The sequence below is a fragment of the Pongo pygmaeus genome, chromosome 7 (genome assembly GCF_028885625.2).
Source record: "Pongo pygmaeus isolate AG05252 chromosome 7, NHGRI_mPonPyg2-v2.0_pri, whole genome shotgun sequence".
NCBI classification, from domain to species: domain Eukaryota; kingdom Metazoa; phylum Chordata; class Mammalia; order Primates; family Hominidae; genus Pongo; species Pongo pygmaeus.
In genome coordinates this window covers 131,783,613-131,808,210 of record NC_072380.2, presented here as the reverse complement: position 1 = coordinate 131,808,210, position 24,598 = coordinate 131,783,613, and the positions used below count along the sequence as shown (strand labels likewise).

The 24,598-nt window shown below is 36.8% G+C and overlaps 1 protein-coding gene and 1 long non-coding RNA gene across 4 annotated transcripts in view; one reads left to right on the top strand and one right to left on the bottom strand.

Moving 5' to 3' along the window:
* COLEC10 (collectin subfamily member 10) overlaps positions 1-24,598 on the bottom strand; it is a 110,831-nt gene that overhangs the window by 41,083 nt on the left and 45,150 nt on the right. The window contains exon 1 of one of the 3 annotated variants that reach the window (XM_054497441.2): positions 5,984-6,166. The exons of the other annotated variants lie outside the window; for them this stretch is intronic. Within the exon in view, the coding sequence (XP_054353416.1) occupies positions 5,984-6,131 (148 nt within the window). The 5' untranslated portion in view covers positions 6,132-6,166. Of the gene's footprint in view, positions 1-5,983; positions 6,167-24,598 lie in introns of those variants that run through there. 3 annotated transcript variants of the gene reach the window in all.
* On the top strand, positions 4,634-10,542 carry LOC129041969 (uncharacterized). Its single transcript, XR_008504032.2, has 2 exons — positions 4,634-5,739; positions 10,244-10,542. It is a non-coding gene; the product is annotated as an uncharacterized LOC129041969 (long non-coding RNA).

Below are 24,598 nucleotides of genomic sequence, written 5' to 3'. Positions count from 1 at the left end.
GGGAAAACGCCTAGTTGTTTACCCTTCTAATAGTTACCAGAAAAGAATCAGCAACTTAACTTGCGTCAAGGTGACTGAGCTAGAATAGTTCTGTGTCATGTTTATACATTGATCTCATGGAACTCCTTTTCTAATGTTAATTTATAAAACCAACTAATCATTTTATGCTTAGTGAGAATGATATAAGGTGAGGAAAATGATGTAACATGGTGGAATGGAACAATGCCTGCTCCAAAAATCTGGAATCTGATTTCTAGTTCTAGCCCTGCTACCTATTAGCAGCTGTGTGACCTAGAACAAGTTATTTTACCTCTCTGGGCCTCAGTTTTCACAAAAGTAAAAATAACTGGAGTTAAACCAAATTATCTCTGAGGGTGACCTTACATGTAGTAAGACTTCCAGTTTGAGTATGAAAAAGATCTGGACCTTCCTGGGCATATCTGTCTATCCAGTTGGGGAAGTCATAAAATGTCCTATTTGTGTTGGGGGCTGAGAAGTATCTTGGGAAATAATTCAAGTTGTGTCAATTGCTGGGATCCAGAGCCATGTCCAGTAAAATAGTGGATGGCCAAATAGAAATCTATTTTTCAGTGGCTAAGAGGTCTTCTGAGAAAGGAATTATCCCCCCAGAGGATAGGGGTGAGTGCTGTAAGGGTTTATTCATGGCATAGCCTCTCTCATCAGAGAGGAGCAGCAACCGGGCAGAGCTTGTATTGTCTGACACTCAGGTGTGTGCTCTGGAGTTCCACGGGGACCAAGGGGGGTTTAAGTAAAGAGACTGAAGTAGCCATTTCCTCTGGCCCCATAAAACACTGAGGTGCCATCAACACTGTGCAGGGGCCTCTCTGGCTTGCTAGTGGGTTTAGCAGGTTGATTAGAACATAGGGCCCAACTAGAACTTAACTGGGTTTTAATTTCCTCTTCTGGGTCTGTGGCCTTGAGCTAGTGACTTAATAATTCTTACCTCAATTTCTTCATCTGTTCAATGGGAATGATAAAGTCTTTTTTTCTCAAAAGTCCATTGAGATAATAAAGTATTTTTTGCTCAAAGTTCACTGAGATAATAAAATCTTTTTGCTCAAAGTCCATTGAAATAATTAAATTTAAACATGGTTGTACAGCACTCACACAGTGCTGGATGAATGGCAGCTACTCAGTGTGTGCTCAGCTATTCAATGTGTGCTAGCAGTCTTGCTCCTGCCACCCCATTGGATGTGGTGATTAGAGTCATGCTGAAAGGGAAAGAGCTTTGCTCTGCCTTGTGGTTTGATCACAGGCCACATGTGTGGAGGAGTCATGATGGTTACCCATGGGAATCACAGTGTCCTCAGAAGAGTCAGAGAGGCTTCCTTAGTGAAGGATGCAGCAGTGTGTTAGTGGCTAGGCAGAGACAGAGGCACCTGGGAAGCAGAGGCACTGTTGTAATTAGGGGAAAAGCAGTGGCCCCTGGCAGGGAGGTTCTTAGGTTGTTGGAGAAGTGGCACAATGGCCATGGTCCCCAGGAGCAGTCCTTTTTTGGGAGCATGTGCAACAGTTTTCAGCAACTTCAGGACATACTTAGAGGATATTTTGAAAGAGTTGTGTTAATAGATCAATACCTCAAATTAAAATGTTGGGGGTCTTTCATGGAAAATTTGGGTAGATTCATTTAATCAAAAATATGTATTGAGCACCCACTATGTGTCGGGAGCTCTTCTAGGTTTAGAAAACCATGCTCAGCAAGAAGGACTGGTATCCTTGTCCATTCGGGAAGCTTGCACTCCAGGACTGACTACACATGCATCAATACACAAGAGATTTTCACTTAGTAATAAGCCTGTGAAAATAAAACACCATGGGAACTATGACAAAGAGTACAGGGGTAGGTAGGCAGGGCCTTGCTGCACAGATGGCATTTGAGCTAAGATCTCCATGAGGAGAAGGAACTATCCTTGGGAAGATCTGAGTAAGGGTGGGCCAGGCAGAGGAGCCATCAAGAGCCAAGGTCCCGAGTCAGGAAGGAGAGCCAAGACCAGCATGCCCATTGAAGAGGAGAAATGAAAAAAGCAGTTTGAAATGATGTGGGAGAAGCCGAGAGAAGCCAGTTGGAAACAAGACCTTGTAGGTCACACACACAAAAATGTCATTGAAAAGGCCCTACTAAAAAACTAGCAAACATCAAAATAAGCAATAGGGTAAAATAACATTATTTCCAAACAAATTAATGAAGTAATGAAGTTGATTATCAAAGAGGAGATATGCCATCATTTTCAGCATATTTTAGTATCCAAGACAATGCCGGGCTGTGAGATTTCGTGATGCCATGTTCTTTGACTTTGCCCCGTACATTTTTTTAATCACCAAAATGTGACTGGGGGACTGCATTTTCAAACCTGATATATAACTAGTATAAACTAGTGGATGTCATGAAATGACACTGGACTTGGAGCCAGAAGGCCCAGGGTAAGTTCAAGTTGCAAGATTCCACCTGCTGAAAGAACTCGGGCACTCCCCTTGGCCCCGCTGGAATTGTTTCCTTAGGTCTAAGTTTAAAGAAATTGCTACCACATAGGGAAATTGTGGAAATTAAACAAGACAATGATTTTAAAGGTCCTTGAAAATTGTAAAGCATCATCCACATTTATTGGTTAAAGTCATTTTTTTAACATTTTTTGTTTAAAAGTTGTCTCTCTTTTGCTTTGTGTCCATTTATTTTTCTTTTTAATTTTTTATGGATACACAATAGTTGTACATATTTTATCACTGTTATTTTCAAGGGAAACCACTAGAGGTCAGAATTTCACATAAGTTGTTTAAAGAAACCACCAAGATGGGGGAGGAGGGAGAAAAAAGAGAGAAAGGGAGAGAGGGAGAGAGGGAGAGAGGGGGAGAGAGAGAGAGAGGGGGAGAGAGAGAGAGAGAGGGAGGGAGGGAGAGAGAGGGAGGGAGTGGGGAGAGAGATTGAGAGAGAGAGAGAGAGAGAACATTTCATTTTCCTATTAGGTAACATAAGTGATAAGTTTAAGGTGTAGAAAGAAAAATAATGATGGCTTGCAACAGAGCCATTTTGATAACTTATTCTCAAAATTGTTACTTAACAGACTTAGATAGGGAGAGAAGGAAAAGATAAAATAGAATTTGTTAAAATTTCCATTGACGATGTCTGTACAGCTTAAAGTTCACATTGGTTATCATAATTCTTAAAAGAGGTCTGTGATGAAGGCTCATTTTGCAAATGAAGACATTGAAGTGTAACAGATGTAACAACATGCTGAAGATAATCAGATTGACTCCAGTGCCTTTCTTTCCACTAAGCCATGTCTGGGAAATAAGACTTTAAAAATAATATCTGTATATTGGTCAATATATTCTATGATTGGTTAGCATTACTGGGTTTTCACAAGTGGCATTCTGCAATTCTAAATAATTTATTTAGTTTTCATTCTCCCAGATGAATTTAGGGAAAATTCATTTCACTCTCTGTTTCCCAGAGTATCTAGAAACTTCTGAGCACTGTGCTGCAGTGCTAGTAAATACAGTAATGAGATGATTAGCCACGGAGAAAAGTATTAAGACTAGCTTGATCTTAGGGGGAAAATATTGAAAAAACAGTAATAATGCAGACCTTTAAAACATTTACTTAACCATCATACTATTCTTTTTAATTTTGTAGAGGTAAATATACATATCTGCCTTATTTTGGAGTGGGGAGGGGTTGTCACAGTATTCATGAAGGAACAAGGTAGAGTAGATGGCAGTTTACATAAATCTATCTATCTATCTATCTATATCTATCTATCTATCTATCTATCTATCTATCTATCTATCTATATATATATATTTGAGATGGGGGTCTCACTCTGTTGTCCAGGCTGGAGGGAAGTGGCATGATCATGGCCCATGCAGGCTCAACTGTCTGGACTTAAGCAATCCTCCTGCCTCAGACGTCCAAGTAACTGGGACTACGGGTGTGCACCACCACACCTGTCTAATTTTTAAAAAATTATTTTAATTTTTTGTAGAGATGGGGTCTCTTTATGTCACCCAGGCAGGTCTCAAACTCTTGGGCTCAAGTGATCCCACCTGCCTTGGCCTCCCGAAGTGTTGGGATTACAGGTAACACACCTGGCCCACTGTTCATATCTTAAGAGAAGGTATCATTTCTTGGTTTCTGGTGTACTCATATCATCTAGCATGGTGCCTAGAGCACAGCAAAGGCAGTGATGAATATACTCATGTTGCTTTAGGTGCATTTAGGTGTGTAGGAGATTTTCAAAGAAAAAGCATAAATTGGTGCCGACCTCAAGAGTTTGTAATAGAATACAAAGCTTGGTATGTAGAAGCGAGAGGTAGGACAGGTTACTTATCTTAGCTTCCAACCCTTAGCATCTAACATGATGCCTGGAACTTAGTAGGTATTCAGTACATTCCAGGATCATGGATTTCTTTACTAAGAACAAAATTTATTAAATTTTATTAAGAATTTATTTTATTAAGAATAAAATTTTATTAAAAATAAAATTTGGAGTCCATGTGATAGTTTCCAGGCTCTGGATGAAGAAGAGGAAATCACACCAGAGAACATAACAGACTTAGTTCTAGAACCCACGGTTCTCGAGCACCGCTTCCCAAGTCCCTCTCTCCAGGATCACTCACTTCATTTTGCACACTCTGGCTTGTAATTATCTCATAATGTCTGCACATGCTCAGGAGGAAAGTTAATGAGATTTCCATTGTTTGAAATTTTAACAGGGTTTCTAATGGGGAAATGGGAAGGGAGAAGTTTTCTATTAGGTAAAAAATAGTGCTATTCTCAAATGGATTCTCCCGTTTGCATGGACAAGGAAAACTTCAATTTTTGATGCCTCCCATGACACCCCAGGAATAATCTAAAATTTCCTATACTCTAAGGAAAGTTCAGTAAAGGTTTTAAGTAAATACTTTATTTCTAATCAAAACTTTCTTTCTGAACATTTGCCCTCGCATTATTCATTTATTCACCCAAGAAATTATTTGGAAGCTCTAAGGTCTCATTGTTCCTCACAGCATTTATCTTATCAAAGGTTAAAACTTGGATTGCAATCTTAGAGGAAAATTAATTCAGTGATTAAGAAAAATGCACTTTAAGCAATACACATTTAAATAACTGACAAGCATGGGGCAACGTATTTCTGAATTTTTTTTTTTTTAGAAAAACACTTTTTTCTACTTAAAATTTTAAGCAGCTGCAATTCTTCTACCCTATAGCCTGGAGAAACAGCATGAATTACTAATAAGGGAGCACCAATCTGCAGTGCAGTGACCACTTTCAGAACAAAAGGGTAAAAGCTAAAACCAGAAAAATATATTTTTTTTAATCTACTAGTTGCTTAAAGCATATTTGGACCTTGGCTGTACTTGAGAACATTTTGCAATATTCTACCATTCTTGAGTAGAAGGCACTTGGCCCCAGAGACTACACTTTCAAATAAAGAAATGTTCATTTATGTACTACCTTCAATACTTGACAAAATGTTTCCATCCTCTACGTTGGAACTCAGGATCCCATTAACTTATGAAATATATATTTAAGATTTAAGTTTTATTTTACTGACCTTTTGCTTAAATAGCTTTACCAGCATCAGTATTAGAAAGGAGGAGAATACAAACAGCGCAATAATAGAGATGCTTTTAAGGAAGGAAAGGACTTCTGAAGACTCATGCCTGGATTGTGCATCTGCCCCAGAGCAGAATGGAACAGGGAATTTCCCCCTGCCCTGGGTAAGTTCCCTCAGATCTCTGTCCTGGGTTTCCCCTTCCCAACATCCTCTTACCTAACATCAAGGGAGAGCTTTAAATAAGTAACAGACCAGATCTGGAAAATCCTGATTTTCCAAAATAGAAGGAAAGTGGGAGGAAACTAGGGAGGAGAGAAGAGAAAGTCATGGAAATCTAGGAAGGGGTTCAGAGATGAGGGAAGATATCATATTTATTATAAATGAAAATTGTGGTTTTCTTTCCTCACCTTTGGGTCCTGGTGAAATTGTGTGCGTGGCACAGACTTCTGCGGTAGGACGGCTATTGATATCCAGACCCAGACTCTGAATTTGCAAAAGAAATAGTACCAGGAGGATAAATTGGTTTCTTCGAAGCAAGGATGCAAAGCCATTCATTGCTGTGGTTCCTTAGAAAAGGGTCTCCCAGAAATGCCAAATAAACAGCTTTATTTTAAATAAAACCTCCTGCTTTGGGGAAGAAGGGGAAGTATTTGGAACACACATTCCAAAAAGGGCTACAGAGACAGGAAGGAAGCATACCCTAGATTGTTTATTTTCTCAGTGTTCCAAATGGACCATACATTGTCCAGACTGTTTATTTTCAAGTGACAACAGTTTATTGAAAATTATCTCTGAACTCCAGTGTGCATGTCAGTAGAAACATCCCCAAGAGCAAAGAAGATAGAGATGCCTTCTGCTGAGTATTTGAGCTGACAATTTAATAGGCTATATTGCATTTAAACGCTGAGTTTCAGAAAGGTTGTGAACCAGAGAGGTCTTCAGTTAGCAACATGTTATGCAAACACCGTGCATGGCTTTGAGCTTTTCATAAGGTGATATTTATTACCTGCTTGTGCCTGTTGAACACTAATGCTTCCAATGCCCTCCATGACCTTCTTACTCTTGCTACCAAGATTATTCTCTTGTGATTAAATTCAAAGGGAAAGAACAACCAGCTTTTCCGTGAAGCAACTTGGTGATAAGTATTAGGAATATTAAAATGTTTATTACCTTTGGCCTAGTTTATAGCTTTTAGCCTTTCTGGTACACTATCTCAAGGAAATATTCTGAAATGTGGGCAAAGCTTCATTTGAAGGGATGTGGCAGAAAGGCGAAAGGCCTTCAATTGCCTAACAACATGTTAACAGTGGGCAAATTATGGTAAAATGTATGAGAGGGTATGACATGACAATTTTATTAAAACGGTGTTTTCAGCAAGTCTTTTATAAAATAAGGGGGGAAAGCTTGTGGTATTATGTTTCAGAAAAAGCTCAACAGATTTAGATGTAGAGTATGTAGATCAGATACAGATATAGATACAGAGATCAGGATCTCTATCTATTCCACAAACCTATAACCTGTACAAATAGTATGGGCATAGTAAGATATTGGAAGATTGGAAACAGAATCACATATATTGGAGAGGCCCCTTACCTTCTCCATTCTTGAACAGCATCTCAACTAAGAGTTAGGTGAAAGGGATTTTGGACCTGCTTTCCTTGAAATTGGAAAAGAAGGACCTTACAGATCCTGATACAGACTGACTGCTGAAAAAATATCCCTAAGAGATGTCATTACAAGTAACCATCAATCCAAGAAATACAGGTGCATTAGTGTTCTAGGGCTGCCATAACAAAGCACCACAAACTGAGTGGCTTACACCAGTGGCCAGGTGGCCAAAACCAGTGCCAACCCTTTTAGCACCAGGGACCAGTTTGGTGGAAGACAATTTTTCTATGGGGAAGATGGGGAAATACTTTCAGGATGATTCAAGCACATTACTTTTTCTTTCTTTTTTTTTTTTTTTTTTTTTTTGAGATGGAGTCTCGCTGTTGCCCAGGCTGGAGTACAGTCGCATGATCTCGGCTCACTGCAACCTCTGCCTCCCAGGTTCAAGCGATTCTTGTGCCTCAGCCTCCTGAGTAGCTGAGATTACAGGTGTGCACCACTGCACCTGGCTAATTTTTTGTATTTTTAGTACAGTTGGGGTTTCACCAGGTTGGCCAGGCTGGTCTCCAACTCTTGACCTCAAATGATCCACCCACCTTGGCCTCCATAAGTGCTGGGATTGCAGGTGTGAGCCACCATGCCTGGCCTCAAGCACATTACATTTATTGCACACTTTATTTTTATAATTTACATTGAATTATATAATGAAATAATTATACAACTCACTATAATGTAGAATCAGTGGGAGACCTGAGCTTGTTTTACTACAACTAGACGCTCCCATCTGGGGATGATGGAAGACATCATCAGGTATGTGGCATCATCAGGTAAGTGATGCCACTTACCTGAAGACATCATCAGGTAAGTGGCAGATCATCAGGTATTAGATTCTCCTAAATATCAGGCAACCTAATCCCCACATGCGCAATTCACAATAGAGTTTGTGCTCCTATGAGAATCTAATGCCGCTGCTGATCTGACAGGAAGTGGGAACTAAGGCAGTAATGTGCTGATGTGGGGGCAGCTGTAAATAGAGATGAAACTTCGCAGGCTCACCCACCGCACACCTCCTGCTGTACAGCCATGTTCCTAACAGGCCACAAACCGATACCAGTTTGTGGCCTGGGGATTGGGGACCCCGGGCTTAAACAGCAAAAATTTGCTTTGCGGTATTGGGGATCAGAACTTCAACACATGAATTTTGAGGTGGGAGGAACACAACTGAATACATCACAACAGGCTTGTAGTATAACTGACTGATTTTTTCATAAGCAGTACAGGGAAGGAAACTAGCACTGATTGAATAGTCATTATATACAGGCTGAGAGCTAGTCTCAACTTGAGTTTATCTCATTTAGTTTCAAAATAGTCCTGTGGATTAGATAGTAGTCCTTTCATTTTGCAAACAAAGTAGCTGAGGCTCAAAAAAATTAAGCAGTTTGAGCAAGGTCATCCATTGAAAAAGTGACCGAAAAAAAAAAATCAAATACAAATTATTTCCCCAAATCCTGCTTTTTTTTTTTTTTTTTTTTTTTTTGCTTTTAAAATACTATTTGGTTTCCAAAAGATGAACATTCTCAAGCATTGAGGATGCATTAATTTTTCACAAGCACTTAAAATGTCCAAAGTGGATGCATTTGTCAGGTTAACAGTGATAGAAAAATAGTGAGAATAGAATGATGTTAAAAAGCTAAAATTTTACATGTGTCATAGACAGATATGTGACAGAGCAAATCACGTAATGTCAATTGCCACTAGGCATATAAAATGAGTTTGGACTTCATATTTAACATTCTTTCTATTCTAAGAAAATCGATACTCTTTAAATTGTTTAGACTACCCTAAGTCTATTTCACTATTTGTTTATTTTCAAACATTTCCTGGCATACAATGAGAATAGAATCATTGCATTTATATATAGAAATTAACTGGTAACCATTTCAAACAAATAATAGTCCTTAAAAAATTTTCTTGGCATATTCTGCCCCCTTCCTTTTTTTACTCAATAAAGCATATAAATACATTCCTATATAATGTGTACAATACTACATCAAAATTTAAATTGCTACAGAGAATTCACATATTTTATATAAAACATTACTTAATTTTAAAATGGGAAGGATGATTGAATACATAAAGTGGTTAAATTATGTTAAGTATATTGTCTTTAGTGTGCAAAAAAATAGTGCTTCCCAGAAAGATTTCTACTGACATTTAAAAGGGTTCAATCTTGTTTATTCAGAAAATGAAGTCACTGAGAACAACAAGCCAACACTGTTTTTGCCTTAAAACGTGGTTTTAAAATAGACAACAAGCCAATCAAGTTTACAGATGGCATAACAGTGGAAGAGGTTAATGGTAAATCTAAAAAGAAAAGAATTAGTGGCTAGTTTATAAAACTGTCTTCATAGTTCTCCTTTTTTCTGACTGCTTTTATCTTTCATTTCCCAAGATATTGGAATTCCAGGCTTAGCTTTGTGTTTGTCCAAACATGACATGTCATTAAAGTAAATAACAAGTGATATTTGCCTCGTTATTCCTCTACTCTTTTTTTTCTTTTTTCTTTTTGTGAATTGAATTATGGCCTTAAAATATATATATATATATCCACATCTAACCCAGGAACCTGTGAATATGACCTTATGTGACAAAACGGTCTTTGCAAACATAATTAAGCTAAGAGTCTCAAGATGAGATCATCCTAGATTATCTGGGTGGACCCTAAATCCCGTGACAAGGGTCCTTAGAAGAGACACCCAAAGGAGGGAGACAGAGACGAAAGGAGAAGGCCAGGTGAAGACCGAGGCAGAAATGAGAGTTACGCAACAACAAACTAAAGAATGGGCTTGCAGCCACCATAAACTGTCAAAGGCAAGGAGAGCTTCTCCCCTACAGCCTGCAGAGTAGAGTTCTCTACTACCTACACCTTGATTTTGTACTTGTGGCCTTGAGAAGTATGAGATAATAAAGGTCTGTTGTATTAAGGCACCAAGTTTGGGGTAACTTGTTATGGCAGCCCTAAGAAACTAACACACCATTCTTGTGCTCTTCATCCACAGTAACTGGAAGAAATGACACATCAAAATGTTTGCTCAGTGCCTGACAGAGACCCAGCAACATCTGTTCTTGTGCATTTTAATGATCATGCCTCCAGTTTCATGATATTTTCCTGGAAGGAAAATAAATTCCAGGATACGAAAAAAGCATATCCTAAGGCAGAAGTATTTTACTAGTTAAAACAGCATAGCAATACAATGACAACCTCATCTCCAGAAGGGATTTCTTGACAAACTGATATAACTCAACTTTGGACTTGGTTTCAGCTTTGTCCATTCAAATAAGTAATTAGTGGATTAAAGTCCTCTCTTGTGAGTTAATTTAACTTTATACAGTTTGTAAAAAAATGAAAATTAGTAGAATGACTTTTAAAATAACGCATTTAGAAAGTAACATGCAAACACATAATAATTTCTTTTTTACATTTCAAATTTCATATTTTAAAACCACATTTAAAAAATCAAGGCTAGGCGCAGTGGCTCACATCTGTAATCCCAGCACTTTGGGAGGCCGAGGTGGGTGGATTGCTTGAGGTTAAGAGTTCAAGACCAGCCTGGCCAACATGGTGAAACCCCGTCTCTACTAAAAACACAAAAATTAGCCAGGCATAGTGACGCATGCCTGTAGTGCCAGCTACTCGGGAGGTTGAGGCAGGAGAATCACTTGAACCCAGGAGGCGGAGGTCGCAGTGAGCCAAGATCATGCCACTACACTGCAGCCTGAGCAACAGAGTGAGACTCCGTCTAAAAAGAAAAAAAAAAAATCAAATATTCAACCTGGGAAAGCTGATTTTTTTTAAAAAAGTCAAATGGTTTTAACAGGCTTATGAGACAAAACCAGAAGCCTCCCACTTCTCCACTCTTGAGTCTTACTCCTATAAGAATGCTATTTTAATTATTTTAGTGCTTCTTAATTTATCTCTTTTGTATTTTTAAGTAACACGCTGATACTCTGGTATTTTTTTTTTTTTCAGTTTAGATACTCATTGACTTCTAAATATGGAAGATGGAGATGTCTCTCTCATTCCTAGGTCTACATCTTCCACACACATTTTCCTTCTTTTAATCCTAGTAACTTAATATTATAATTTTAATCCAAAAATGTTTATAATATAATGGGCCTGTAACAATTATTCATAGCAGGGGCACATAGTACATTATGATTACATTGTGTTTCATGTACTAATTTTGTTTCTCCCTAGGTTTAATAATTGTGGTGTTTTTTTTTTTTGCATAGCTTTCTATGTACCAAACCCATCATAACTACCAATTATTTGAGATTTGTCAGTTTTGTAGAAATGTAAAGACTTCTATTAGTTTCCTTTACTTTTCTTAGAAATTTCTTTGGGAACCCTCAAACTTATCACACCATTAAGATTGGAAGGCTTGTCAGCAAGCTGTTATCCTGAGACTTAACTTCATTATTGTCTAGGAATTGGTATTATTATTATACAACTCCTTTTGTGATATCTGCATCTTTTTTTTTTCTTGGTTTCATCCTTCATTTTAATATAGTATGTCTTCTAGTAGTTTCCTGAAAGAGAGTGGACTGCAGATAAATTTTTGAGACATTGCAAATCTAAAAATATAGTAATTGTACCTTCAAATTATGTGATATTTTGGCTGGGTATGGGATTCCAGTATGAAAATAATTTTTACTCTGAGGTGTAAAGATATTATTCTATTTTCTTTAAGCTTTTAGTGTTGCTGCTGAGAAATCTGATGTTGTTCACATTTTCTACACTTTCTGTAGAATATGTTTTCTCTCTCTTTAGAAGCTTTTAAGAGTTTTTTTTTTTTTTAAATACCAGCTATTCTGAAATTTCAATGATATGGCCTTAATGTGGACCTTTTGGCATTTACTGTATTGGCTAACTGTAGGTCCTTTAAGTCTGGAAATAATTGGCCATCAGTATTATAAATTTTCTTGTGTTGGCTCCTGATAATTTCCATACCTCCACCTCTCTGTTCCCATCTCTGTCTCTCAAGACCATTTCTCAATGGGATATTGGATCTTTTGGATGAGTCTTCTAATTTCTGATGTATTTCTCCACTCATGTCTTTCAACTCTTTTGTTGAATGTGTGTTTTATATTGAACCATTATAAATTATTTAGAAATACACACATCCTTTATAGTTATAAAAATTCATTTAATTCAATGAATGTTTATTGAGCACCTACTATATCTCAGTCTTTCTAATTTTTCTTCCTTTATAGCTTTTGTCTTGCTTTTATTAGCTCTCTAAATCTATCCATTATAGTTTTTTAAGAATCTCTTTTGTTTCTTGGATTGTCACTATTTAGTCTAAATTCCTTGTGCTTCTGTTTATTTGATTTAATTTATATATTTCTTGTTATTGACTTTAATAAAATGTCTGGATATCTTACACTGATCCATTCATAGTTAGGAGGCACTAACTTGATATTTGGAAGCTCTGCATATGCAAGTGGAGTTAGTTGACTAATGACAATATCTACTGTATTATACGGCAAAGAGGTAATGACTTGCCTAATTTGTGGGAGCCTCTCATTCTCATTACCTGCATCTCTGCTTTTTAAACTGTAAGATTTATTTAGCATACTCCAATCCCTTGTTTAAGGGGATGTGTATATTACCAGTAGCATTCTGATTAAGAAAGGGATTTCAGTATCTCACTGTTCTTACTTTCTTTTAATCTTCTGTAGGTCACTATCACCTCAGCTATGGCTGATATCCCTAGATGTCCACGGGTTAAAATCTCAGTCTTGTACTCAGATATACCAGGTATAGTCCTCTAGCAACACATAATAGGTTTGGAAATCAATAGCCATAAATGCTCATTTGAAAGACTTTCCCAATATTCCTTTTCAGCCTCATTTTGCCACCATTCAAAACACATAGTATATGGTATCTTCTGAATTTCTGGTGTATTATCAACTTACATCTTTCTGTTGTTTCCAATGATAGGTAGTTTTCACATTTCTCTGCTCTGTTAAGACAGTGACCATTTGTCTAATACTTTTGCTAGCTTCCAAAACACGGTTGCTCCTCTTATTTTCTTATAGTCATTGTGGGTTTTTAAAAATTTTATTACTGCTATTTTGGTGACATTGTGGAGGGAGCAGAGAATAAACATGTAGATTTAATCTGCCATATGGACCCAAGTGTTCCAAAAATTACTTCAAAAATAATTTCAAGCAACTTCTGTGGGTAGGTGTGCTGAGATGAGGCTCAACGGCATATTCTTCCCCTTAAAAATTAGTCATGAAAAGGAAGTTTCAGCCATAGCTATGTGAAGAAGTCAGAACACCCTTTCTACAAACATCTATGAAACTAGATAAAGTTATCAAAATAATCATTTCAGGGCTTTTTTCTTTTGATTTGTTCAAAATTATGGGGTACATTTGCAATTTTGATACATGAATGGATTGAGCAGTGGTCATGTCAGGACTTTCACAGTATCCATCACCCAAATAACATACACTGTACCCACTAACTAAGCATTTGTTCTTGAAAAGATACCCCAGCTTTGTGCAACAACAGTAAAATTATGAGGCCTTCACGTATGGAGAAAACTCCACCTCTCTCCTCATGGCAGTTGGTGGGAATTGCAGTTTTATCAGCACAGGGACAGCAAGAAAATCCACCAACTTTGCTTCCACAGAGATAGGCTCAATATGGAGGGAGATATGCAAACAAAGTACTGATTAATGTAATCAACTAGTAAGCCCAGAAATACATTCTCACGTTAATGGTTCATTGATTTTTAACAAAGGTACCAAGACAACTAAGTGTTCGGGGGTCTTTTCAACAAATGATGCTAGAAAAATTAGGTAGCTACAACATGCAAAGAAATGAAATTGGAACCTATCTCACAGTATACACAAAAATTTACTGAAATGTATCAAAGGCTTACATATAAAAGATAAAACTATAAAACTTCTTGAAAAAAACATAAGAGAAGACCTCTGCAACCTTGGGTTATGTAGAAGTTTCTTAGATAGTACACCAAAAGAACAATTCATAAAAGATTGATGAATTATACTACACCAAAATTTAAAGCATTTGCGCTTCAAAAAATGCCATTAAGAAAGTAAACAGAAAAGTCACAGACTGGAAAAAACATTTACAATTCATATATCCAATAAAGAATTTGTGCTTGGCTAAATGATAACACAATCAAATTAAAAATGGGCAAAATTTTTAAATGGACATTCAGCAAAGAAGGCAAATAGCTAATGCATACACAAAGGTGCTTACAATTTTTATTCATTAAATTTCAATGAGATATCACTATATACAGGTAAGACTGGCCATAATAATAATAATAAATGTGACAATACTGTTTGCTGAAATGTGGTAAATTGAAGCCTTCATTCATTTTTGGTGTGGATGTAAAATGTACAGTCATTTTTGAAAACAGTTTGTGAGCTTCTTAAAAAGTTAAATATAAACTTAAAGCATAATCCAGCAATTAAATTCCCAGATATCTACTTGGGAGAAATCAAGACATGTGTCCACACAAACACTTCTTCATAAATTGTTCATAACAGCCTCATTCATAATTGCCAGAAATTGGAAAAAATACAAACATCCACAAGCAGCGAGTAAACAGAATGTTGTGTATCTATACAATGGAATGCTATTCAATGATAAAAGTGACAAACTACTGATACATGCAACATAGATGGCACTGCATCTCCAAATTATGGTAAATAAAAAAAGAAAAATCAGACACAAATGGATACATAATATGTGACTCCTTTTATATGAAATTTCTAGAAAAGGAGAACCCTCTACACATAGAAAGCAGATGTGTGGTTGCCTGGGGCTGAGAGTGGGAGCAGAGATTTTTTGAAAATGGACACAATGGGACTCTTGAAGTGATGGCTGTATTATAAATCTACAGTAAAGTGATGACTGCACAACTATATAAGCATACCAAAAATCCAACTCTTCACTTACAATTAATTTTATGACATATAATTTATACCTCCATAAAAGTGTAAAAAAAACCCTCAAACCTACCATGAAAACTGCATTCCAAGAGTCTCGGAATAGTTATAATTCTTGAGTAGTGTTTTTAAGACTGGAAATAGTCAAGTAGACAAATTGTATTTTGACTCTATTTTGGAAAGAAGTCCTTGTAGATTCAGGAAGTTAGTAATCTTAAGATTGTTTCTAGCTCTATATGCCCTGATTTAATGTCTTGGCAGTTGAGGCTTTTGCAGTCAAAGTAATTGATAGAAAACAACCAGATAAAAGAAAAACATTGATATAGATACAACTAAAGTTTTCATTTAAATATACCTAATTATAAAGTTAATTACAAAAATTAATTGCATTAAAGAGCTCAAGTACCCTACACCTTTTTTACTTATTAAGAAATCAATAACCTTTTCTGGTCCTAATGGAGCTGGAGGCAAGTTCTTAATTTTCATTATTGTTGTTCTGTGATTAATTATACACCACAACGTCTTGAATAATATTGGATGAATTAGAATGAATAATTGTACAGGCATATAATGATGGGAGTTTGAGCTTGAATGATAGATATGTGTAATGAAAATGCACTTATTCATCTACTCATTCAACAACTATATAGTACTATTTATCAGCTATTGTGATAAAACAGGGAATTACAACAGTGAATAAGACACAATTTTTCCTTAAGAAATTTATCTTCATCTAGTTGAGAGGACAGAGAAGTACAATAGTAGTTGTCATTAGTGTGGAAAATATTCTGATGGAGATAAACACTGGCATGTAATTGTTATAGGGACCCAGAGGAGAGGCACATGATCTAGGCTTGTTGGATCAGGAAAGGTTTCTTTCAGGATGTGTTTCCTAAGCAGGTGTATTAGTCTGTTTTCACACTGCTATAAATAAATACCTAAGACTGGGTAATTTATAAAGGAAAGAGGTTTAATTGACTTACAGTTCCACATGGCTTGGGAGGCCTCAGGAAACTCACAGTCATGGTGGAAGGTGAAGGAGAAGCAAGTACCTTCTTCACAAGGAGGCATGAGAAAGAAGAGCAAGTGAAGGAAGAACTGTCAAACACCTATAAAACCATCAGATCTTGTGAAAACTCACTCACTATCATGAGAACAGCATGGAGGAAACCGCCCTCATGATCCAGTCACCTCCCTCCCTCAACACGTGGCGATTACAATTTGAGATGAGATTTGGGTGCGAATACAGAGCCAAACCATATCAGCAGGATTTTAGAAAACTTGTCAGTTATCCAAGTAAAGTGGGAGAGGAATAAAAGAAGAATATTCCATACAGACAGAATAGCACATTTAAGTCTTAGTTGAGAGAATGATGTGTTTGAGGAACTGAAAGTATAATTGATTGAGCATAGAAGTTGGAACTTGATGGGGTAAATAAGGCTTAACCTAGAATTAAGGACTAGATCCTGAAGGCCATTATACATGCTGCTGAGGAGTTTGGAATTATCATAAGGGCAATCGTGGCCCGTGAAGATTTTTTTTAAAAAGAATGCCAATATTAGAAATAAAATGGAGGATATGAGAAACGTGACAGAGGTACAACTTCACTGGCTTCATGTAATAGAAACCCAGTAACAGTGGCTTACTGACTTTATGAAATGAGGTGTTTTGTTTTGTTTTGTTTGTGTGTCTGTTTTTTCAGATAGTAAGAAATATGGACACAGAAAATCTTGACATAGTAGCACCGTGCTACTGCCGGCAACCATGACTTCTCCCTTCTGGCTTCACTATTTTTTGCATGGAGCTTTTCTCCTTGTACTCACAAAAAGGCTGCTACAATTCAGACACTGCATCTACATTCTAGGCATGAAGGGAAAGGTTGTGGATCAAGAGCTGATGAAACAAGACAGTTAAGTTAATCAATTTTTAAGGAGTTTTTCCCAGAAAACTTTTGGGGTAAAATCCACTTTCATCTTGTTGTCCAGAATTATGTCCTATGCCAGCAGCAAGGGAAACTAAGGGATTATACATTTTTAATTAGGTAAATCAAGGCTATGGAAGCAAGAATAGATATTGAGTAGGCAACCTGTAGTGCTTGACTTTTTAAGGGTACCCTGGACATTATCAGCAACAATGTGGTTACAGAGAAGCAAATCAATTTGAGGTATTAACACAAGTGGAAGTGACGAGATCTATTGATTCTTTGGAAATTGAGGGTAAAGAAGAGGAAGAAATCAGGGTGATTCCCAGGTTCCTGCCTTAAACAATGGGATGTGGTGTCATTTACTGAAACAAAGAATGCAAATTGTGAGGAGAAGTAGACGAATTGAATTTTGGATACGTGGAGTTGGTGTCTGGTGGCTCAAAAAAAATTCCAGCCAAAGATGCAGATTAGAAAGTCATCTACATATCAGTCGTAATTAAAGTCATTGGAGTGAATGAGAGCTCAAAAAATAGAAACTGAGAAGAAAAAAACAGTCAAGGTATTTTAAAGACAGAATTAATAGGATTTGGTAAATTGTCAACTCTGAAGAAGAAGCATGTTCAGATTTTATAACTGGAAGATTCTTTGATGTTTTGGCAGTGCAAAAAGGAAATTGATACTTAATAGCACTTTTTTCTCTTTTTGACAAGGCATTTTTATTCTTTGTAGTCAGCTCTAACACATGATCAATTTTAAATTGCTTTATGCTCTCTAAGACAAATAGCTGATTAAATTGAATATGTGTAATAGAAACTGTTAAACATTAGTTGTGACTTGACATTTTTGAGGCATGGAGCCAGCTTTCAATGCCATCACAAATTTTGCTCCTGGGATGAGTATTTACTTATTCTGTATCTTAGCTCACCATTTGGCAAATGTGGAGGCTGTGACCCATGCTAACCTTGTGGGGACAGGTCACATAAAGGTTTACAGTACATGGGCTCCTGAGAAATAGGAAAATAAAGATTGAGTTACTAAAGAGCATACTTTTCTCTCTCGTTGCTATACACAGAGGTCAGAGATGAGTGTTCTTCAGGGTCGTTGCCACTTCCTGTTCTTCCTTTACCCCTTGCTTCTGAGAAGCCTCAATCAGTAGGGTTTCCACACACTGAACAGTGAGAGGTTGACCTATTGTATTTGTTTGATACTCAACACAGAGAAGTTAAGAAAGGCTATCAGGCATTTGCTGAACTGATAAAACAGATACAATCCATTCCTGGGAAAATGTTTTCTGCTTTATGGAGATAAATATTTATTTCAACTCTACTGAAAAGCATGTGCCTAATAAATAATGTTTCTTTTTTAATGGTCTGTTTATGTTTTAGATACTTCACATCACAGATGTGGGTGGCTTACATCATATAAAATTCTCAAAATGTATTTTCATAAATTACTTTCGAAAAGATCTGTACTTAATCATCAAGAAAATAGCCTTCATTTTCTATGTTCCTATAAATGACTAAAATTTCTACTTCATAACATTCATAGATATTGAAGTCTTTTACACATATAATTACTTTTTATGTGAAAGGATTCAAAAGCTTATAAGGAAGGGCATGTCACAATTTATACAACATTGAGGAACACTTTTGTTTAAAAACAATAATTTTGTTGCAAACATTTTTAAAAACATGTTAATTCCAGAGGCATCATTCCAGAATACATCACAGGAGATGGAAGCAAGAATCTGGGGCAGGACCCAGTAAGAATGATGTGAGTGATTTCAGTTGCCATAAGGATATATAACTAGGTTTACGTTTTAGGATTATACCGCTGAGCTCAACTCAAAATTGGTTTTGTGTTCCATTCTTCTAACCAATCCCAGCCCCATGGCATCTCTGCTAAGTGACTCCTTATCTCTTACATGCTTCCTAAATGAATATCATCATCACTTATCTTTTAAAATACAAACGTCTTTATATGACCTGTTTGCAATCTGATTATTGCAATCTGAAGAATTCCCCTGGCAAATAATGACATTTACAAGTTGCATTCCTAAAATACAGTAGTCTCCTCTTATCTGCAGTTTCACTTTCAATGGTTTCAGTTCAACCATAGTCTGAAAATATTAAATGGAAAATTCCAGAAATAAGCAATTCATAGGTTTTTAAATTGGGTGCCATCTGAGTAGCATGATGAAATCTCATACCATCCTACTCTATTCTGCCTGGGACATGAATCCCTCCTTTGTCCAGCCTATCCACTCTGACTAGCTACCTGGTCATTTGTCACTTAGTAGTCATCTTGGAGATGAGAGAGACTGTTGTAATATTGCAGAGCTTGTGTCCAAGTAACCCTTATTGTACTAAATAATGGCTCCAAAGTACAAGAATAGTGATGCTGACATGTTGTTTTAATTGTTCCATTTTATTATTAGTTGCTGTTAACCTCTTACCGTGCCTAATTTATAAATTAAATTTTATCATAGCTAAGTATGTGTAGAAAAAAACATAGTATATATAGGGTTCAATACTATCCACGGTTTCAAGTATCCAATTGGAATGTATCCCCCATGGATAAAGAAGGGACTACTGTAAATTATTTGAAGTCAATAGACTAAATCAAGAACTGAAGGAAAGAATGAAGGTCATTTTGTAAGTTTAACTGTGTGCAAGCTATCATATTAGAGATCTTTAGAAATAAGGCCCCCACCCCTTTTTTTTTTAATTACCTACAATTCTGAGAGGCACTGTTACCATCTGGAGACACAAATGGAGAATGGACTTTAGAAGAGTTTAGTAACTGACTTCATGTTTCAGAGGAAAGTAGTGAAGTGAGGATTTAAACCCTGATTGTTCACTGCACAGCACCTGCTTAAGAACTATTGCTCACTAACTCAAACGCAATCCTTCATACAGTGTATGTAGGAAATGTGGAATCCAGGTGCCAGACACCTTAGGGTACTCAAGTGTTCCTGCTTTGAAGAGTAATAATGCTCTTTCATCCTTAAATGAAACAGCCTTGAGCTTCTGCCTTGCAAACTTTGCTAGCGTATTGCCCTTACTAAGATTGCTGAGAATTCCTGAAGACTCATTTCCTATTCACTGCTGCTCATTTCTTTTTAGCATCTTGACCCTTCTTCCTGCAGCTCATTTCACCTCTCCACCCTGCTGTCACCCACAGATGGAACATAGTCCCCTCTTTTACGGCTTCCCTGAATCATCCCAATATAAGGCAGTTTTATGCAGCATTTTTCTACTGAAGTGTTGAGGATAACAGAGTTATTATTTTAGAGCACATCAAATCAAACCACTTAAAACTGAGTAGGAGGCATTCCTGTTCATCAGAATTCCCTAGCCAGTATCACACTAGGAATTTCCTCTTTGCCATCTTTGCTCAGGACTTTCCTTCTCCACGTTTTTCTCTGGAATTTTATGCCTTCCCCTCTCTTCTTGGTTCCTAGATCCCCTCCCTCTCCAGCTCTCTTCGGCTGCCAAAGAAACTCCAAAATCTTTTTGTTGTTTTATTTTCATTTTGCAGAGATTTTAGTTCTCTTGCTTGTTTGCCTTCAACTAAATTTGTTAATAAGTTCTAAAATAAAATACTTTTTCCTTAAGACAAATATTGCCACCAGCAATGTGTCTTTCAGTTAGAATGTAATAATTCTTATTTTTCTCTCCCCTGAAGATAGAATGGCACAGAAACAACATCACCAACTAGCCTTGGGAGAGGGCGGGCTTGCTTGACTGTTAATAATTTATTCCACAGACATTATTTTTATCTGAGGATCTCATTCTTCTGTGAGTCAATGGAGACATGGGGAACTTTAAGAGGACATAATGAATTTGTATAACTAATAAATGCCACAACTGGAAATTGAATTCAGATCTTAGAAATTAAGGCCAGTAATGATAGCTATGGTAGCTTTAAAAATTCAATGAGATAATGCCTTGGGTAATGGTAGGAGTTGTCATTTTAAGTTCTAAAATACTTAACTGGCTGAGAGGACCTGTAATAACTCTTCCCCAGCAACACTGTCCTGGTGGTATTAATGTGATCTTTGTGAGAGGTCAGTATATGCAAAGACTTGGTGCTGCTACCATTTTTCATAATTTGGCTAGTGCTTGACCTCCTATAAAAAATGCATGTGTTTTGCAAACTCAAGCTAAAATTATGGAATGTTGCTAGAACCCTATTGGCTAAAATGCTTTACAATCACCAAGACAAATGAATTTTGCTTAAGAATGAGAAACTTCAACATTTTTAATAATCTTATAAATGGGAATATTGACAGAAATTTTGCCATCCTGGTGTATTTCCTATCACCAGGTGCTCAGGGGCTAATAAAGTTACCCCAGAAAGGTCATTCCTTTTACTGTCTTGGCTATCTCTTTTGACATTTGGTATGCCATAATAAAACTGTTAGCATTCTCATTTTTTTAAATATGAAAAAAGTGAGACAGAGTGTTTAAGTGATTTGCCTCATATCGCACAGCAATTGAGGTGCAGAGCTAGAATTCAAGCCCCAAAGCTTGAATCTAAGCTGAGTCTGAGCATCTCTCTCTACCCTCTGTTACTAGATTCAGAATCTTACCTTTATCATTTGCCACATTCCTTCAACGTGTTAAAAACTGTGTACGTTATACATTTAAGAAACTGAGAATTTCAATAATGTCATCACCCTCCAAAATGAATCACAATCTCTATTAATATGGTATGAACTTTCCATTGTTTTTATTTTCTTTCCTCATGCTGTGGTTAAGTTTCACAATCTTTTATCTACTGCATATTCATTGATTCATTCATGCGTTAATGAGCATTCTGTGAACAGTGATTCAGCCCCATCTGTGTGCCAGGCGCTCTTGCTTGTGATCAAGTGTCAGACTTACACTTTGGTCCCCCAAGCAGGATATTTTTGTTGCTGTTTAAACACTGATAACATTTTCAATAGATAAGTTATCTCCATCTTCTTCACAAAAACCTTCACTTTAAAAATACAGTAACTGAGGCTCAGGAAGGTTAAAAGATTTGCCCTCAGCCAGATTGTTGGGAATCATAGGGACTTGAATTTAGATTTTCTAATTTGCTATATTGGTGATTTTATCACTAAAAAAGGAAGCAAGTTGTAATCCAAATATCACATAAAACAGTAATCTAGGAAAAGCAATAAGTGGGTACATTATTTATAATTCATGCTTTTATTTATTCAATTTTGAAAATTGATTACGTTCTTAAATTTTATTTTATTACACAACTTTCATGTCCATTTTTTTTAAATCTCGCACCTCTAACTTGGAAACTAGTTTTAGTCAATAGTTCTATAAGACATCCCTGTTTCACTTAAATACTTAGCTTTAAAAGAGGATAGAAGTGGTGAGAGAGGGCATCCCTGTCTTGTGCCACTTTTCAAAGGGAATGCTTCCAGTTTTTGCCCATTCAGTATGATATTGGCTGTGGGTTTGTCATAAATAGCTCTTATTATTTTGAGATATGACCCATCAATATCTAATTTATTGAGAGTTTTTAGCATGAAGGGTTGTTGAATTTTGTCAAAGGCCTTTTCTGCATCTATTGAGATAATCATGTGGTTTTTGACTTTTGTTCTGTTTATATGCTGGATTACATTTATTGATTTGCGTATATTGAACCAGCCTTGCATCCCAGGGATGAAGCCCACTTGATCATGGTGGATAAGCTTTTTGATGTGCTGCTGGATTCTGTTTGCCAGTATTTTATTGAGGATTTTTGCATCAATGTTCATCAAGGATATTGGTCTAAAATTCTCTTTTTTTGTTGTGTCTCTGCCAGGATTTGGTAACATAGTGTTGGAAGTTCTGGCCAGGGCAATTAGGCAAGAGAAGGAAATCAAGGGTATTCAATCAGGAAAAGAGGAAGTCAAATTGTCCCTGTTTGCAGATGACATGATAGTATATCTAGAAAACCCCATTGTCTCAGCCCAAAATCTCCTTAAGCTGATAAGCAACTTCAGCAAAGTCTCAGGATACAAAATCAATGTACAAAAATCACAAGCATTCTTATACATCAATAACAGACAAACAGAGAGCCAAATCATGAGTGAACTCCCATTCACAATTGCTTCAAAGAGAATAAAATACCTAGGAATCCAACTTACAAGGGATGTGAAGGACCTCTTCAAGGAGAACTACAAACCACTGCTCAAGGAAATGAAAGAGGATACAAACAAATGGAAGAACATTCCATGCTCATGGGTAGGAAGAATCAATATCATGAAAAATGATGAGTTCACGTCCTTTGTAGGGACATGGATGAAATTGGAAATCATCATTCTCAGTAAACTATCGCAAGAACGAAAAACCAAACACCACATATTCTCACTCATAGGTGGGAATTGAACAATGAGAACACATGGACACAGGAAGGGGAACATCACACTTCGGGGACTGTTGTGGGGTGGGGGGAGGGGGGAGTGATAGCATTGGGAGATATACCTAATGCTAGATGACGAGTTGGTGGGTGCAGTGCACCAGCATGGCACATGTATACATATGTAACTTACCTGCACATTGCGCACATGTACCATAAAACCTAAAGTATAATAATAATAATAATAATAATAAAAGAAAAAGAAAAAAAAAAAATCTAAAAAAAAAAAAAAAAAGAAAATGGCCATCCTTCCCAAGGTAATTTACAGATTCAATGCCATCCCCATCAAGTTACCAATGACTTTCTTCACAGAATTGGAAAAAACTACTTTAAAGTTCATATGGAACCAAAAAAGAGCCCGCATCACCAAGTCAATCCTAAGCCAAAAGAACAAAGCTGGAGGCATCATGCTACCTGACTTCAAACTATACTACAAGGCTACAGTAACCAAAACAGCATGGTACTGGTACCAAAACAGAGATATAGATCAATGGAACAGAACAGAGCCGTCAGAAATAATGCCACATATCTACAACTATCTGATCTTTGACAAACCTGAGAAAAACAAGAAATGGGGAAAGGATTCCCTATTTAATAAATGGTGCTGGGAAAACTGGCTAGCCATATGTAGAAAGCTGAAACTGGATCCCTTCCTTACACCGTATACAAAAATCAATTCAAGATGGATTAAAGACTTAAATGTTAGACCTAAAACCATAAAAACCCTAGAAGAAAACCTAGGCAATACCATTCAGGACATAGGCATGGGCAAGGACTTCATGTCTAAAACACCAAAAGCAATGGCAACAAAAGCCAAAATTGACAAATGGGATCTAATTAAACTAAAGAGCTTCTGCACAGCAAAGGAAACTACCATCAGAGTGAACAGGCAACCTACAAAATGGGAGAAAATTTTCGCAATCTACTCATCTGACAAAGGGCTAATATCCAGAATCTACAATGAACTCCAACAAATTTACAAGAAAAAAACAAACAACCCCATCAAAAAGTGGGCGAAGGACATGAACAGACACTTCTCAAAAGAAGACACTTATGCAGCCAAAAAACACATGAAAAAATGCTCACCATCACT